Source organism: Silurus meridionalis, chromosome 17 (genome assembly GCF_014805685.1).
Source record: "Silurus meridionalis isolate SWU-2019-XX chromosome 17, ASM1480568v1, whole genome shotgun sequence".
Classification (NCBI taxonomy): Eukaryota; Metazoa; Chordata; class Actinopteri; order Siluriformes; family Siluridae; genus Silurus; species Silurus meridionalis.
This window is the reverse complement of record NC_060900.1, coordinates 7,500,940-7,519,554: the sequence shown is the minus strand read 5'-3', so window position 1 is coordinate 7,519,554 and position 18,615 is coordinate 7,500,940. Positions and strand designations below refer to the sequence as shown.

The window sequence follows — 18,615 nt, the reverse complement described above, 5'->3', positions numbered from 1 at the left end:
TTGTTTGCAATAATCACTAATATATTTCTTCATACTTATTATTATTCCTATAATTATTATTCATATTATGCTTATTATTGTTATTATCAACATTATTATTTGTGCTTATATGCAAATATCACTAATATATTTCTGCATACTTATTACTATTATTATTTTCTTTTATCATTATTAGTGATGCTTGTATGCAAGAATCACTTATATATTTATGCATAACTATTATTATTACTATTATTATGCACCTTATTGTTATTATTATCATTATTAGTGGTGCTTGTATGCAAGTATCTCTATTATATTTTTAATTATTAGGATATAATAATAATTCCTATAATTCTTATTCTTATTTTTATTATTGCTTGAACACAAGCATCACTATAATATTCTTGCATACTTATTAATAGTAGCACATATAACAGTCATGTTGCTTTTTATTCAGAACCTGCAACACGGTTCTAGATTTTGTTTGCTTTGACAGTATATCTCACCTGAGTACTGCATCGTATATTACTCTGTGACCTTGCTGGAATATCTTGGCAAGTGTGAACATTTAAACACAGGGTTATTTATGCGTTCTGCACCACCCAGGAGTTACAAAAGGTTTTTAGAACCACAGTGACATGTAATTGCATTCGAAAAAGTCATAGCTCGCAGTCCTCTCAAAAAACATTGTGTACTCTCTGTTCTAATAAAATGCACAACAATTTCTTTCTTTTTATTCATTTACCAGCAGAATGATTTATGTGACACTTTAACAAAATGATATCTCTCTCTCCACCTACCTACTGTATATAAACTGAAACTGCATTCCATTGGGTGTAGGTAATGTAAAAAAAAATTTATTCTGCCTGATACATTAATTAGAATATAATATTAACATCGCACTGATGGAAATATCTTCCAATAACGCCTGTAAGATGAGGTTTAACATGTTATTAGAGAATATTTATATGCAACTGCTATATGTATAACTGAATATATTATAACTGTATGTTTCAATGATTGCATTCACTTTGTGAGATCAATCGAGAAAAAACACATGAAAGCTACTGCACACTATCTTGTTGCAAACTATTTATATTTTCTATATTTTTTTCAATTTTTTAATCTAATGCTAAGCCTCCATTTGGGTGGAATTGATTTTGCTACAATGGCAATGCATTGTCAGTGTATGCTGTACGCTGTATACAATCTCAGCACCACCTTTAACACTCAACATCAAGGCCTTTAACACTTAACTGCTTCTAAGTGTATAAAAAGTGAAATAATTGTAAGTCACTCTGGATAAGGGTGTCTGCCAAATGACATGGAGGAAGTAGCTCAGTGGGTAATGTATTAGACTTTGGATCGGAAGGTCAATAGTTGTAATTCCAGCACCACCAGCTGCCACTGTTTGTCCTTTGAGGAAGAGCATTAACCCTCAATTGTTCATTTGTATAAATGCAATAATCGTAGGTTGCGCTGGAGAATGGCAAATGCCATAAATGTAAACATATACATTGTGCGCTATTATTTACTTTCTGTCACTTTTCTTTGTAACTTAATAAATTTATTTAGCTATCTGTAAACAACACCACAGGGTTGTATCCCATATATTTTTTATTTCACCCTATACAACTGATCCGATTTTTTATACTTTATACAAGTTCAATGAATTAGTCAGGAGAATCAAAAATCACTTTTTTCTCACCTTACGTGATTTAGAGTGAATAGTTTCTAGTGCATCAGGCATTCGAGTCTGATTAATTTAAGACTTTCTTCCTCATGTAGTATCAGGTGCTGCTGTCTGCTCTAGCTTGCTCATTAAGGATCTATATTTATATCTGTAAAATCTCTAAAGCGCTTATCTGTTGTAAAAGGCAGTATTATCGAGTTGAGTGGAATGTATTCCCATTCCTTGGTATTGCTTTTAAAACAGTGGAAGAAAATATAATTTCTCCAGCATTATGGTGCAACACGTAATACTTTAGTACTGTGCAAATTCAATTGGGGAAAAAAGCTATCCCTATTTGTAGTTACTCAACAACAGATTAAAATTGTTGGGGCATAGAAATATTTTTGCGTTTATCTGGAGAACAATTTGAATTGCTAAAACATTTTTTAATTCAATAAAAAGGTCTGGTGTGTACTGTCAATCAATACATGAATCAGATATGCTAAATATGCTGTTTATCAGGACATGCTAGTCAGTGATCTTTTTTATGCTATGCATGTATGTTCTTTACTTTTTAGTGACCAACAGCTGCAAACAAATTCCTTGTGTGTGTCAACACATTTGGCTCATGAACCCTATTCTGATTTTGATTCTGATTCTGATGAGAGGATTAGTTCTGTTATCTACTATTAATGTGGAGAAACATGCTAATTTTGCAGCTCTAAGAGCCTTGGTATAGCTAAGATGATTCTCATCCTGTGCAAGTTGAAATATTACCATTTCAGTTTGATATCAATTGCATTCTAATTTATGAGCGGTCTGTTTTAAGACATGTGTGTTATATCAGTGTGCTATTTCTTCCCCTCAAATTATTATTATTATTTTTAAATAGGGCTACATGTTGACTCTAAGCATTTTGTTGTTGATCGAAGGGTCAGATGATGTACCAAATCAGGCTGAGCACTCCTTCCTCCATGGAGATTTCCATAAAAAAAAAAATACGAAGAGTAGCATGGTGAAGCGAATATATTACGACTAGGACATTTTAAATGAGATGAGGTAATGATCTGATGATGCTTTAGACTGGTGTAGTGTGAATATTTTTTCTATATTTAATCCAAATGTCATTATTTAATCAAGATTGTGTCCATCATTAAGAGTGTGCCTTACTTTTATTCTGATTAAACTGCTGACACAAATTGCAGGATCTAGTAGTTTTTTTTAATGAATAATAAGTCTCCAACAATAACTGTTTTATCAAACAGAAGCGACAAGGTTCAAGACATTAAAAATATGTAGCACAAAGCCCCAGGGTCTATACTGTACAGTAGTTATTAGTGAAAACAACTGATTAAAGAATTGGCAAGGTCTATCTATCTATCTATCTATCTATCTATCTATCTATCTATCTATCTATCTATCTATCTATCTATCTATCTATATCTAGATATATAAAAAAAAAAATGTATTAATGTTCATTTATTTCAGAGTACAAAGTGGCTATATGGTGAAACCTAAATTGAAATCAAGACAACTCTTGATTGTTAAAGATTAACTAGACATTTTCTGAGACTTTGAACTTTGTTGTTCTGTAGGAAATTAGAGCACCACCATCTTACCCTAAAAGGAAGCCTTGCCATTTACATTCCAATGATCTCAAATGTCTAAATTGTTTTTAAAACATCACTTAAACATCTAGCAATTCATCAACCATAAGCTGTTGTGAACTACATCACCAAAAACACCAGAGTCCATGCCTCAAGCTGTATTCAAAGTTGAGTACAGATTATGCGAGCTGTTTAAGGTTAAGATTGTAAGACAGTGTACAGATATAAGAGTGTGGTGTGAAGTACATGCAAACATGAAATGGTGTAAGTTGATCCGAGGGCAAACTGAAGTGTAACAGCCAGGGGTGGATTAGTGGAGTTGTGAGGAATTCTGTAAGTTTCTGTAAGTAAGCAGTGACTAATTGGGGTATGACACTCGTTGATGATTCATTTCACTGTCTTTTCCAGGTCTAACCTTGAATATTAGGTCTTGTCTTCATTTCTGTTTAGCTAAAATATATTTCAGCAACAGTGCTGATATTTTTGTTGATCTTTGGTGGAGGTATAGATCTCATTTGCTGATAGACATGCTAAAAGGGGCTGACAAAGTTTTCATTGCTGTGCAACAGTCATTACCTGCATATCTACAAAGTGCACCTGTACATTAGGTTAACCTCACACGGCTGATCATTTTTTTGTATGGAATGAGCAAATCAATGTATATTGATTTTTTTGTCTAGAATTAATTACAAAATCTTGGGGATTTCTTAGAATATTTGTCCATACGTTCTGTTTTTCTTATCTTCATGTGCTACAATATAACCATTTTCTTTCTTTAAAGAGAAACCTGGGTAGGAGTCAGGGAAATTCGACGGAACGTAGACAGGAAGATTAGAGATGTGAAATCTCCATCACGTGAAGTCAGAGTTATGAGTTGTTTTAAAAACTTTCCTGATTAAGAAAGCACATATTTTCTTCTTTTCTAAACTACCCAGAGCCGATATTGCTGTGCTATCAAAAAAGAGTGAACTGCATCCCATCTAGGTTATGAAAACCAACCAACCAACTGTTACACAGGCATCTATCACTGACATTGACTACAAAGTGCAGAAATTATTATTGATATTTATAGCTTGAGTGTGAAACCTGGTAAAAGGAAAATTTTTTGAAAACAGGAAATGTATCACACCTACAAAGTACACAGTTACCTACAGTTTTTATTTATTTTTGCATTTCTCAGCTAAGGCTTGTCATAGATGTGCTCCCTATTGCAAGATAACACATGCAGTATTGGATCATGGAAAAAGAAAGCCTAAATAATTTTTATGATTTTATTGTTCTCGCACCACTGTCTTAATAGCTATGTAATAAACATACCAAAAAAAGCCCCATGTAATATGTTCTCTCTTGGCTCTTATCTCTAGGTCTGTGCTTATTATTGTGTTTGTGGTCTGTGTTTTATTAATTTTGGATTTTTTATTATTTACAAATATTGGATAATTATAGCATCTAAAACATCACACATTGCATTATGGGAATTCATAGTGATTATCAGCATGTGATACTCTACCCTATTATGACATCTCATTAGACCTTATTTCATGTATTATAGCATTTGAGGAGCTCTGGATTTGATTTCTGTTTCAGGTCTAATCTTTAATATAGAGTCTTGTTTGCATTTCTGTTCAGCTGTCATGCTGTTTGCTAACATTTAGTCAACAGGTTAAGTACATACATTTATGACTCTTGTTCATCTTTTGCTTTGTAAACAAAGGTACACTTAAATTTATCATGGAGACAACTGTAGGACCAAAAAACCTCAGCAACAGTGCTGATAAGCTTGTAGATCATTGGTGCACCTACAGTACCTATTTGCTGATAGAAGTAGTGGGGAGAGACAAACTGTACATTGTTGTGAAACTGTTAGTACTTGTATGTCTACAAATTGCACCTGTACACTAGGTAAACCTAGTACTTAGAATCTTACTGTATGGAATGACTAAATGAGTGTATTTTAAGCTTTACAGTATGTGTTGAATTACATTAAAATCTTGCTAATACAATCAAATTTTCTTAAAAAGATTATAGGTTAAAGTTCTATCACAAGGAGTGGAAATGTACGATGGGAATTAATCTAACCAGAAGGACTTCCAGGCAACCAAAATATTGTGTATTTAATCATTATCAAGTCTTACTAAAGCCCAGGTTTTAAACGACATGTTAAATAGCATTTAGCCAATTTGAATAGCATCCTACATCCCACCACACAACAACAGTGAGAGTGGTTCGTTCATCATAGGATTACAATCTATAACACCTTTTTAAAGCAACGGCTGGGACATTATGCAAATCTTTCTATAGACTGCAGTGAAAAACGTTATAAAGTATTTGTACCAAGGTGGCTGTGTATTTGCCTAAACTCAGTCGTAAAAGAGTTGGCTTTGTGTTATGAGATATAAAGTTGTAGTTAGTACCTTGTGCACTTTTGCATGTGGTGTGTGTAATCTCATCTACAATAGCCATGTGTGGGTGTAATGTTTTTTTCCATCTAGGCACTAACCACACCCGATTTCAAGGATGAAACTTTAAAATACTGCAATAGTTACATATATTTTTTTATATATTTATTTATTTTTAATACTACAATAAATATGGTTTATATATATTTATTTGACTTCTTGGATAAAAAAAAACATATTACATAACTATATAACTACATTTATGAAAAATACTAGTCATACAATCCATATTTTATATACAGTGGTAATGTGAAGTTTGATGGTTGTTCTTGTTGGAAATGTGAAGGTGGAAAGATGTTTTCTTTGGTTTTGTGAAGTTGGGATATATATGCTTGTTGGTAATATGAAGTTGGATAGATGAACCCTTTAATTAAGTAAAGGTGCACAGATAAACCTATTGGTTATGTGAAGCTGGATAGATGTACTCCTTCGTTAGGTATACTTTTTATAAAATATATCCATTGGTTGTATGAAGATAGATTGGTGTACCTGTTAGTTATCTTCTTCTTCTTCTTTCAGCTTCTCCCATTACGGGTCGCCACAGCGGATCATCAGTCTCCATACCCCCCTGTCCTCTACATCGGCCTCTTTCAACCCAGCTACCTGCATGTCTTCCCTCACCACATCCATAAACCTCTTTTTGGTCTTCCTCTTTTCCTCCTTCCTGGTGGTTTCATCCTCAGCATTCTACTACAGATAAACCCCATGTCCCTTCTCTGCACATGTCCAAACCATCTCAATCGCACCTCCCTCAGGTTATGTGAAACTCCTTAGTTAAATATACTTCTAAAAAAATATATTCATTGGCTGTGTCAAGATATGTGTGAAGATAGGTATACCTGTTAGTTAGGTGAAGTTGGAAAATATACCCTTTGGTTATGTGATGATAGATAGAGGTACTGTACCTGTTCGTTACGTGAAAAATGGATGTTCCTGTTGGTTGGATGAAGATAAATAGATGTGCCTGTTAGTAATGTGAAGTCGGAAAATGTTCCCATTGTTTATCTAAAGATAGATATATGTATTTATTAATTACATGTTGGTTATGTAAAGATGGATAGATGGATGGATAGAAGTCTGTATGCTGGTTTCTTAATTAATATCTTTGCCATCAATCAGCATAAATTTCCTTCTACTCTCAGTTCCTTATTAGTCTTGAATTTCATCATTTCTTTGCAGACAGGTTGTGTTAAGAATAGGACTTGCCCTGTTCTCACTGTTAAACTATTTTTCTAGTGTTTGACCATTTCTAGTGTGATTTTGTGTGTAACATAAAACACTCTTCTTAGTAAAGTAGGGCCTCAACAATTGTTAGAATAGTAATATATACAATTTTAACTATATATATATATATATATATTTTTTTTAGGTGAGCTTCCTCTAATACTTAAGTCAACAGGTTTTTATTGTTTACTTTATAAGTAAATTCTCATGAGAACGATTTTAGTGTTTGTGTAAATAATACATAATAATGATGTGTTTCTCCTCGGCAGAATGGACGACACTCTTTAGAAATTTGGCGCCGTTAGATAACACACCGTTGGCACGCGCACCTGCACGTGGCTCCGCCCACTGTTCGCGCGCGTCATCTTTGAAAGCTGTGGGAATGCGACCGAAGGCTAACGGCGTCCGAAGTTTACAGCTAATTCGGGCTACATGTTTTATCCTCTCAGCCTTCCGCCGCAACACATATCCAATTCTCAAACTAAATATGGACACAAACACCTAAACTATTAACACTTTATATCTTCTTTCTGACACTCCAGGAGCTCCTTATAGACTCTCTCCAGCAGACCAGCGGCAGCGCCAGTAAGATTCATGTAGATATTACCTTGTACTTTTTGGACACTTTTTTTAGGGGTTATTTAACCTAAATATAAGTGTATTACTACTTATAAACAAGTAAATGTTGTTTAGCTTATATATAATAACTAACATTGAATTTTTTCACTACGCTTTTGTGACACGGGTGTTGTGAAATAACGAACTGGCAAAACCTGACAACCAACTGCAAAACCCCCAACAGTTCCCACATCACTGCTACATAGCATCATGTTTACTGTTTACTTTGCGGTGTGTTGTGTCAGTTTAGAGTCTAATTGATTAAAATGTAATTGACATTAAAATGTTTTATTTATGAGGCGAAGATAGATAGAGAGAGAGAGAGAGAGAGAGAGAGAGAGATTATCTAGTTAATCGCCTCACTAAAAGGTGTAGGATAAAGTAATTACTATTGTGGTGTTTTAGAAAAAAAAAATTTTAATAGTAACCTTTTAAATATTATTACATTATTATTTTTATTATTGATTTTTTGAAAATAATAATAATGTTTTTTTTAAGGCTACTTTAATTTTGGGAATTTTTATTCATCCCTCTGGACAGTTTTCAACATCTACACATGTACTTTGAGACTTGGAACCATCTTCATTTTCCACACTGCATACACCTTATATAATCTGTCTGTCTGTCTATCTGCCTGTCTGTGTATCTGTCTGCCTGTCTGTCTGTTTATCTGCCAGCCTGTCTGTTTTCTCTGTCTGTCTGTTTTCTATCTGTTTGTCTGCCTGTTTGCCTGTCTATCTGTCTGCCTGTCTGTCTGCCCGTCTATCTCTCTGTCTGTCTGTCTTGCGCACTCTTCCCCTCTCTCTCACTCTCTCTTTGTGTGTGTGCCAGTTTCAGGTGTCAACTGAAATGTCGTGTGGCGTGCCCTGTCCGCTCATGTGTTCATCATGACGTCATTCCTATTAATGAGGTGAAGGAAAGTACATGTAGACATGTAGCTGTGTTCCACTGTTCCACACGGTGTTTGCGCTGCAGTTCTAACATCGCCGTCGTCTCCTCATGATGTCGATCATACTGGGTCTGACGTTGGTCTGCTGGACCATGCTCATTCACACACAGAGCCTGGAGCTCTTCAACTTCACTAAGGAAGATGCGCTCACCTGCAGCCAGGTAGTGTTCTTTTTTTAATATATATATATATATATATATATATATATATATATATATATATATATATATATATATATAGTTGCATTAGATTTTTTTTTTTTGGAATTTAGACTGAATTTATAAATAGCTGTCATTTCTAGTATATGTCAACATTTGTTTAATTTACATTAATGTGCCGATTTATTTGTATTATTAAAATAGTGAATTATGAATGTTTTTTATAATTCAAATTGAATCGAATCTAAGTTTGCTAAATAGGTCAATATAAATAAAAGCAACAAAAATCCTAAAAAGAAATGTATATAATCAAAGTAAGAAATAAAGAAATATACACTGGACATGATGCAATTTTCATCATCATATTTTTTACAAGGTTTCATCACCTTTTCCACAAAGACTCAGTATGTAGGATGAACTTGAAAAATGATGTCAGAACGTTTGTTATTTTGATAATTTCCTTGCAACAGGTTTATTTATTCATTTAATCAATTACCTGTTTAATTTTTAGTTTAATATGTTTATAGTGTCGCCTTGTAATCATGCAATGTACTCACATCCCTGTTTTTCTACGATGGAGTTTAACATAGTACTTTAATTCTATTGTGCAGTGGGATTTTAGCAATCAAACAGATTCACTGATTACTTTAGATTTAGAAACATTTTAGATTTACATGGAAAGACATGCCCGGTTTGTGAAGTGAAGACATGGTATGCAGATCTGTTTCAATGATAAAAAAAAATGGCCTATGTTAGTGATATCTCTTGTTGTTAAGCCTCAGATATTTCTGCTTGTGCATTTGCGTGCACGAATATGCGTGCATGCACAAATGCACAAATGTACGTGCAAAAACATGCAAACCATCTAGGAAATAATAACAAAACATTTTTATGTACATGACAGAATGTAGTGTTGTTTCAATTTACATAAGCAGACCAAAACATGCATATTGAGTTGTTTGTAAAAGCACTATGTGTGTGGCATTAAAAAACACACACACACACAGTAAGAGCAATCACAATATGGCTGCTTGGATATGTTTTGTTCTGAATTAACAATGCATATATATGTACTTTTACATTAAGAAAGTATTTGAGAGTTTTATACGGTACTGAAGAGAAAGCTGATTGAGTATAAACATCTTCATTGCCTAAACCAATCATGTGTTACTAGCAACAGAAGTGTAAGCTGAGACTGATTGTTACCTTTAATACAGGTAGCAGTTTCAAACTTGGAAGAGTGTTCGGTTTATATGAGCGGTAATGATACGACATGGTTACATTGCGCTTCTCGCTCCACCCCTGCTGAAATACAGCATCGTAGCCGACGGCATTCTGAATTTTTTCTAGATAATGAAAGTATGTAAAACAATATCATTATAGTGATTTTTAGGTGATAGGTCTAGACAGGATTGAGATCTGATAGAGATATCAATCGTACAATTTTCTTCCTTTTATTAATTTTTTTTTTTTTTTTATATGAATGATCCACAACAATGACTTTCCATTTATCATTATATCTGATCTGCTTTGTTGCCAGATTTTTTTTTTTTATATATATTGAGGTGTCATATTTCAAATATCTACTGCACTACCACACTGCTTGACAAAATAGTAGGAACTATAGCTATAGGAATAACAAGAACATTTATAACAAGATGACTGATTTAAACCTTTTTAAAATTCTGGACAGAATGAATGTTGGAAGCCTACGTTATGGCATCACTAATATGTATTTTAATTATTAACGGTATATTAATAACGCATTCCCATTCTATTATAATTTTCTGGAGAAATTTATCATTAGGTATAATCGCTCAGGTACCCAATTAGGCACTCCTGAATAAGGATACACAAGACAAAGTAATGCCTTTTATTTATTCATCAGCCCAGCTGGTCATGACACCAAATGCTAAGTCTCCTGTGTGTCGTAGCTATGGCGATGGTGATAGATCGCCGTCTGGAAGATGAGGCGTATGCACAGAACAGCAGCAGTTTAGTCTGTGAGCCGCTGTTGTGACTTATGACCTTTTTTCATGTAAGAAAAAACACATAATATCAAGCTGGCATAGCTCATTATAAAGGTCTGTGTGTACTGTGGTCGATGTGAAGGACCCGATTCCTGCTGTGGTGAAGTGATGCCATGTTGGATTGACATTTACATTTACAAGTAAAATGATTTCATAGAACTTCATATGACTGGTTCATAAAATCATATTTATGTTACACAATTGATGTGCAGGTCATTTTCCATAAGACATACAAGTTGAACAAATGTATTCAAATACATGGATTTAGTACATGTGAAAGAAATTCTTATCTCTTATTATTTACACTTGTTTTTGTGCACACAAAGTTTTAAGCAGGATCCAGCCTTGTGAAATAGGTTGCAAGTCTGTTTACACTTGAAATGGGATTTATTGTCAGCATTTGAGCTGGAGATAAGATGCATTTGGGTTTTACAATAAATCTTTATGGTGTATAAAAACGGTGGTAAGGAAAGTTGATTATGGAGAACCAGATGGTGGGAAACATATGAGTTCTCTAGTATGCTAGAGTAGCATTTCCTGTTTGGTGTGTTGTCATTGTGTTATGCTTGCTTAGTGTTGTGCACACACATGCAGTATAATTTTGTTTAGAATGTACTCATCACTGTAATTCGGCATCTGTATGACCTGTTTATGTTGCCTGTCAGACTACTGATGAGTAAAGCATGACGCGGATGGCAAACATTGGTCGGTACAATCGCGTGGTTTCTAAATGCATGTTTCCTACACAATCTGCAGATTTTTGCGTTCTTCGGCCAAACCTAGTAGATGCGCAACTAGTTGAGCCTTCAACTAAACCGTGCCAGTGTATCTAGCAACGCTGTTGCATTATACGTCTGGATCCTAGCATATAGACCATTGCTAAAGGAGCTTGTCTAGACAGCCACCAACACGTGCTCCATCCAAGACATGCCAAGCCAGACAGGTACATACTTTTGAACTACTGCACGTGTTTTGCTTATGTTTGGAGGAAACTACCGTCTAATTTTGCTTCCTTGGTGCCCAGCAATGGAGGAATCTGTGGATGATATGGTAAACACTAAAACTTATCTAGTTTGTATTAGTGTTCAGTACAACACTGATTGGACACACATAAACAGAATATAAAAATAGAATAGAATATGTGATCAAATCATCATATTGCATTTGATGTTTCCTTCATGTTTAATATTTGCCATAATCTCAGTGTTCCTGATCAGTAGGGTACTTCCACACCTGTTTTGGCATGTCCTACTTCATGCTTTAAGCTGAGCCTATTTGTTCCTGGGTGTTTTTCCTTGTAATTGTGACATCTGTTTTTATTTCCTGTTATTTATTTTTTACTTTTGAATTTGTCATTTGAATATTTCCCAGCTCCAGTTGTGTTTTCCAGTGTTTGTGACATACCGATGGCTAATTCCCATCTCTTGTTTTTTTTTTGGCAGGGTCTTACAGATTGTAAAGTAAAGCCAGGTAAGACTTTATATACTTATAAACATTTTGGCCTTGATTCATCATTGAGTAGAAACTAGCAGCTTTCCTTACATTCAGAAAGATGAGTTATGAGAATGAGGATGATGAGTTTTAAGTGCAAACAAGCTTTTGCTCACTACTTCCTGATATTGATGTGTTTGAGAGTCTTGTGTTCTAGATTGCAAAATAATTTAAAAGAGTTAAATAATAGCTACATTAACACACAGTTAAGAGTTTAGGTAAGGGTGTCATTTGCAATATTTAGTTTATAAGTACATTTGTAGGACGTAATTGTATTTAGACAGTTATGAAAGTATTTGTTTTTATAATGCGGTTTAAGCTTTTTTTTTTTTTACTGTCAAAATAAGTCATAGTTGGCATGGTGTATGGCTTCAGCTATTTGATTTTCAGCTATTTACAGTAGCAATAACTTTGTTATTGACTTTTATTGAACAGGAACTTTTCTGATAAATATAAATCAACCATGTGAACATAAACACAGCACACAGTAGAGTCATTTGCTATTTAAATCACCTTTGACAGACCTTGTCTAATGCTTTTATCAGATTTGGAAAACTTTTTAAATTCTACATACAAAAGTGAATTATGTGTTGAACATTTGTCGATATATATGATCAACAAGATCTCCGCGTTTCAACCCATGTAATATGTAATGCTCTATATTTACTGTGTTCTCTTTTTTTGCTAGGTGATAATATATGTCTCTTTCATGATGACCGGGTTAATGTCAGTGGTCTTGATGCTCAGGCGCTGTTGTGTATCAGTTATCAAGGATTGCGTCCATGCTTAAGAATCTTGATTAACCTTACAACTGCAGGTATCTTTACTTTGAAATAAAAAATTTGTATTATATATGTGTATTTGTGTCCAAAAAATATTTTGAAGCCTATTTTTTTTTGCCCTCCTTTTTTTCCAGGAATCTACGAGGAATCCGCTCTGTCCAGAGAAGATTATGACAAAAGAAGTGAGAACAAGTTAAATGAGCATGGAAGTGGCCTGGAAGCATCTGATTCCACATCAGTGTCTGTCCAAGTGTGTTACCAAGGCCCAGACTTTCTATATTCTAAAGAGCTCACTTTCACACTGCCCTCATCAGATGACCATGCTACACAGGTAACTCGCTGTTGGAGCTGCACAAGTACATTTCCAAGGGGTTAACAAATGCCCTTTTATTGTGTTCTGCCTGTTATATGCAATAATACTGTTAATCAGTACTGGTTCATGGCTTTTGTGGTTGAAAAAGACAACATTAGAAGGGATGTAGATTCAAATTAAATTTAGAGGCAATAATTCTAATTACCTGCTATAAAACAAGCTCTAGGCAGGTGCAGATTATTCATTAACTAGCAATATCCCTGTCATCAGCTGCTCTGTGTGCTGTTTCTATTCCACTGAAAATAATCACAGAGCATGAGCTCGAACTTCTGACTTATCAAGTCTTTATTAACATTTGCTGCAACTCCCATTTTTGACCACTAGGTAAATGGTGCCATTTATCATTTAGAAAAGTGAGCAAATGAACATACGAGGTGGTATCAAAACAGGTGTCAAGCACCTTCTGCATGGATCTCTGCAACGGTGTCAAAACATTGACCTTTGCGCTGGATCTTCATCTTCGCGAACAGGGCAAAGTCCGCAGGGTGGACGCAGAAGTGAAATCGTGTGAATTGTCCTCCGGTGATCATCACGCATAAGTTGGCCAATGGTTTCGGGGGGGTCGAGCTCGTTGAAGGTCTTCCTGATCTGTCGTCGTGTTCCAGTGATGTTTTTCCGCTCTTGAAGCGCTCTGAAAACACCTCATGGCAGCATCATCGCATGTCAAACGCATGTCATGTTGAACGTCTCTGTGGCAGTTTTGTCTGGTTTCACACAGGATTTCACACAGAACACATAGAAGTTTGTTCTAACTTGCTGTATATGATGAAGTGACAGACATGGTAACGCACGTGGTCAGAATAGAACCAGTGAGCACCTTTAATTTTTTTATTTTTAATACCACCTCGTATCAACATCAGTTTCTATTTGTCAGAGATAAAATGTTGTTGGCCACTAAAAATGATATAATTAGTGTTTCAGCCAAATTTAAATTCTTGAATGAGGACTTTATAAGGAACATTTGTTGAATGGATGATATTTGGTTGGCCTGTGTCCCAACTGCCCCATGGATGAACCACCATTTGAATAATATGAATAATTAGGAGGAGAAGAGGCGACCTTTACTAAAGTGTGTCTGTCTGTGTAACTGAACTGCAGATGTGGGTGTCATTGGTAGTAGAGCTAAGGGAAGTTGATTTTGGCAGTATGGTCACTGTCTCCTCTTCAAACATTGATAAACCCAGATTCACTACAGGCATCAACATCCCTGAAATTGACATAGGTAATTCTTTTTAAATCCAATCGTTCTTGCTTTTTCTCTTACACACATTGTCATCCATTGTCACCAAACTAGACTTTATGGACAAAGTATACATTTTTCTTTTTCAGTTTGTTCTCAAGGGCTGCCTATTGCCAAATGTAAAGGTGAGCTCAAAACATGAGTTTTTCAGAAGTATTTTTTTATTTAGTATTTTTTATGTATTAAGACATTTTATGTATTTCAATAACATGGAAACCACTTGGTTTTTCAGCTCCCATTTTGAATCTACAAATCAACCCCAAAACAGGAATGGCAGAATTAAGTTTGGCTGAGCTAGCCAAGAATGAAGTTCAGGAGCTGCAGGCCTGCCAGATGATGGAGAATGATGGGCCGTGTTTGAGTCTAGAGTGGGTGTGTATAAAAAAATCATCCTGTTTTACTGACTTATCATCGTACACCGTACTCACTATCTTTACTTTCTTTGAATACAAGAAAGAGAATCCACTGATGATTCCAACGAGCTCTGTTGCCCCCTGTCTCTGCTTTCAGGTATTTTTTTTTTTTTTTATTGCAATTTCTGTAGGGATTCCCATAAATCCTTACAGATTGATAAAGCTGGCAAAAGTACACACATCCTTCACTAAAGTAGAAGTAGAGATATCCTTGTTTTAAAGGTTTCTGGTAAAGGTGGAAGTACTGACTACACTTTATCACTCAAGTTAAAGTAAAGAAGTTTGGGCTCTGACATGTATTTCAGTAAGAAGTTGTCATTACTACTACCTGTTTTAGTGTCACGCTGGTAACTGAAACTCGCATCATATTAATATATTAATATAAAATAATTGAACATTTTCTTATCTAATGAATGCATCCAGGCTGAACATCCACCATATAGAACACAAGCAGAGAAAAGATGGTGATCAGGAATGTCTAAATATAAATAGTGAAGGAAATTACTGATGCCAGAAACTGTATATACTTAAGTACAGTAACAAAGTATTTGTACTTCATTACTTTCCACCTCTGCAGATTGGGACAACCAATTTAAGAACAAGTATTTAATTGCTCTCTGTCTGATTATAGGGTATGAAATGAACTCTAGACATACCATAGTTTAACTTTTGTTTTCTTTGCACTTTAAGGTTAAATAAAAATAAGACCGCTTTATTCAGTTGTTGAAAATTCCTTTTATTTTTGGACAGATTTGGTGGGGGGATAAACCTCGAAAGATGTTTTGCCCATTTTTTAATAAAACAGGTACAGTACACAGCTCCAGTGCAGTGCAGCTGTTTAGTAATAATTATAACTTTAAAAAGAAAAATCTAAACTTGATCATGTCAGTAAAAAAAAAAAAAAAAGAACTTATGCTTGTCTTCTTACAGTTCTTTCGGTCTCTAATATATCTGTGTCTGTGGTGGAGTCTTCGACTCACGATGGAGCAACTGCTATAGACAGCACTGCGCTTGTTTGGGACATCACTGCCCCCTGCAGACTGGAGGCTGAAATTCATCTCTGCAAGAAAACCCTAGGCTCCAAAAAAGACTGCCATGTAATAGGTGATTTGAGGAACAATGGGAGTCATGAACATAGAAATTGGAGCTTGATTAACACGCAGTGGGTAGGATAATTTTATATGTTCCTCTTCTTCTTCTTTTTGGGGATCACCCGTCTCCAATATTTATATATGTTCCAATGTTTTTTATACACATTTTGTTTAGAATGTATGCCTTTCATAAAAATAAAAAAAAAATCACTTGAGATTCATTATCGCTTTACATATCTGTTTTGCACATTATTGTGACTTTTGCACAGTGTGCTACAGAGATCCTGATTTGACAGTTTACTAATAACATCTATAATAAAATAAATAAATAAATAAAAGGTTCTAATCAAAATCAAACTCATGATCTCTTTTTACTTCTGCCTAAAGCATCTACAAGGCGAGTTTACTCAAGTGGAACGTCATCCTTTACTCTGTGTGCAGGTACATGCTGTTTCAGGTGTTGTGTCCTACCATGCTTTCAGACCGCAACAAATGCCTTTATTTATTTTTTCCAGATCAAAGCTAGGGGAATCGAAGGCCATTTTGCCCTTATCTGCCCTTTCGAACGTAAGCCCCTGTCAACACCCTGGTTTTATTTTCATATTTTATTATGAACATAATAATGTGTGAATGATGCAGCACATTGTTAACTTAAATATCGGACCATTTTTAAATGAGTTCAGTAAAGTGGTGCCTTACATCCATCAAAATAAGACCTCAGGTATCCTTATTGTTTGTGAGGTTATTTGTCTTTCATTTAAAAAGCCCTTTACTATGAGGTGTCTGAAATCCTAACTTTGTGCACGTGTGACTGGTGTGAAATGGATGCACAAAAAGAGTGTCAGCTAAAGGTATATTTTATTCTCTCTCTCTTGCGCTCTCTCCCTCTCTCCTTCTTATTTTTAGTTACCAGAGCTCATTGGAGTGTGTTTCTGTTGGTATCTATGCTAGTCATATGTCTGGCAGTTTTGGGAGTGTATATTCTTCAGGGATTACTCAAAGGTGAGCACATAGATTATGTATAAATGTGAATTCACACATTGTATTTGTCTGAAGGAATCATCAAATTGTGTTTTATTAGCAGGTTGGATATTTAAATGGCTGAAAATGGATACCCTCAGCAGTGAGTATTCTGTCCATATTAGCACATCACTTCTCTCTTGTTTCCTATTACATTAGAAATGTCTCATTCATCCTCTGCTCTGTCTCCAGGTAGAGTAGGAGATGGTCAGGTGGTGTTGCTGTACCCTCCGGATGCAGACAGAGGTGTTGCAGAGCTGGTGTGTCACCTGGGCTCGGCACTTTCTTCGCTGGGATTTGGTGTCTCTCTGGAGTTGTGGAGTCGCGAGGAGCTAAACGCACTCGGCCCGGTACCATGGTTGCACTCACGTCTTCATCGCATGCAGTGCCACGGTGGCAAAGTGGTGCTCGTGCTCACCCCGGCCGCCTGGGCCCGAGCAGAGGAGTGGTGTCGAAGCAGAGGAGAGAAGACAGAGCGGCGAGAGAACTACTCTGATGTTTTCAGCGCCTCTCTCAGCTGCATTCTTGCCGATTACCTGCAGGGCCGCGCCGGCGAACGCTTTGCCCTGGTGCAATTTGAAACGAAGCCGGCCGAACCCCCGAACGAAAGGGGATCCATGCCTGAGCTTTTTCGTGGACTTCCGCTTTTTAGCCTGCCCTCACAGAGCTTGGGATTTCTAACTGAGATCACTCATGGAGCTCACGAAGGACAAAAACAAAATGAGAGGGCTGAGAGCAGAAAAACAAGAGCTAGTGTTTTGAGAGCAGGAGCACGAATTCTAGCCGGAACACTGCGAGAGCTAACAGGGGGCGCAGGATACAGGTTAGCAGGGGTTCCTCAGAATTGCATGGGGTTGGAGATGGACGATCCTTGGGTCACTATACCTCTAACACTAGAGCACTTGACTCCACCTGCTAGTCCTGAGTTTCTCAGTGAGACCAGCACTGTCAACTGAATTTCTGTAAATTAGCCCAAATATCACTAAAGGGCATAAGAGAACAGGCGATGATGTCTTTCAGAACCGGGGTTCTGACTTCAATCCTGATTCCATATATTTCAACATTTCTACAAACTGTGTGTATGTTTTCTACCTGAGACGATATATACTGCATGTAGAATAGTCATGAAATAGATTTAACGAGATGTACTTTAAATATATAAAGATGCAGTTAATATTATAAAATCAAACAGGTACTTTGGGTCAATAAGACAGTTGCAATGCAGTAAACAGACACTCAGGGTTGATTCTGGATTCTTTTATCATTGCTAAACTCAAATTTGTGGTTCAGCAGCGTCCAGCTGTATCACATTGTTTTTGAGGACAACAAGGAATTTTTTTTTTTGTCTGTTGTTACTTGTCACTTTGTAAATATAAACCAGTTTGTATAGTCGTGCATTTGCTTGTTTGTAAATAAAATACGTTTGTGATTAGTCTATGGTGTTTAATAAGAGACCTTCAAGACAATTTGTTATTATGGAGTACATGATCGGTTTAATTTCTTGCC

General features: G+C 35.7%; 1 protein-coding gene across 5 annotated transcripts; it reads left to right on the top strand.

The window, feature by feature from the left end:
- The first annotated feature begins 7,299 nt into the window (after positions 1-7,299).
- On the top strand, positions 7,300-18,541 carry wu:fl23c11 (interleukin-17 receptor C). Of its 5 annotated transcripts, none has more exons than XM_046870340.1 (16): positions 7,300-7,529; positions 8,400-8,672; positions 12,142-12,169; positions 12,879-13,007; positions 13,107-13,303; positions 14,444-14,567; positions 14,675-14,710; positions 14,818-14,957; positions 15,039-15,095; positions 15,749-15,803; positions 15,929-16,164; positions 16,477-16,530; positions 16,605-16,656; positions 16,996-17,091; positions 17,171-17,212; positions 17,302-18,541. In XM_046870340.1, the coding sequence occupies exons 2-16, from the start codon at positions 8,562-8,564 to the stop codon at positions 18,063-18,065; spliced, it is 2,121 nt and encodes a 706-aa protein (XP_046726296.1). In that variant the 5' UTR covers positions 7,300-7,529; positions 8,400-8,561; the 3' UTR covers positions 18,066-18,541. The 5 variants fall into 5 exon arrangements, with proteins under 5 accessions (XP_046726296.1, XP_046726298.1, XP_046726294.1 ...); XM_046870342.1 differs by having other exon boundaries at positions 8,394-8,672; positions 17,174-17,212; XM_046870338.1 differs by having other exon boundaries at positions 8,394-8,672.
- The last annotated feature ends 74 nt before the right edge of the window (positions 18,542-18,615 follow it).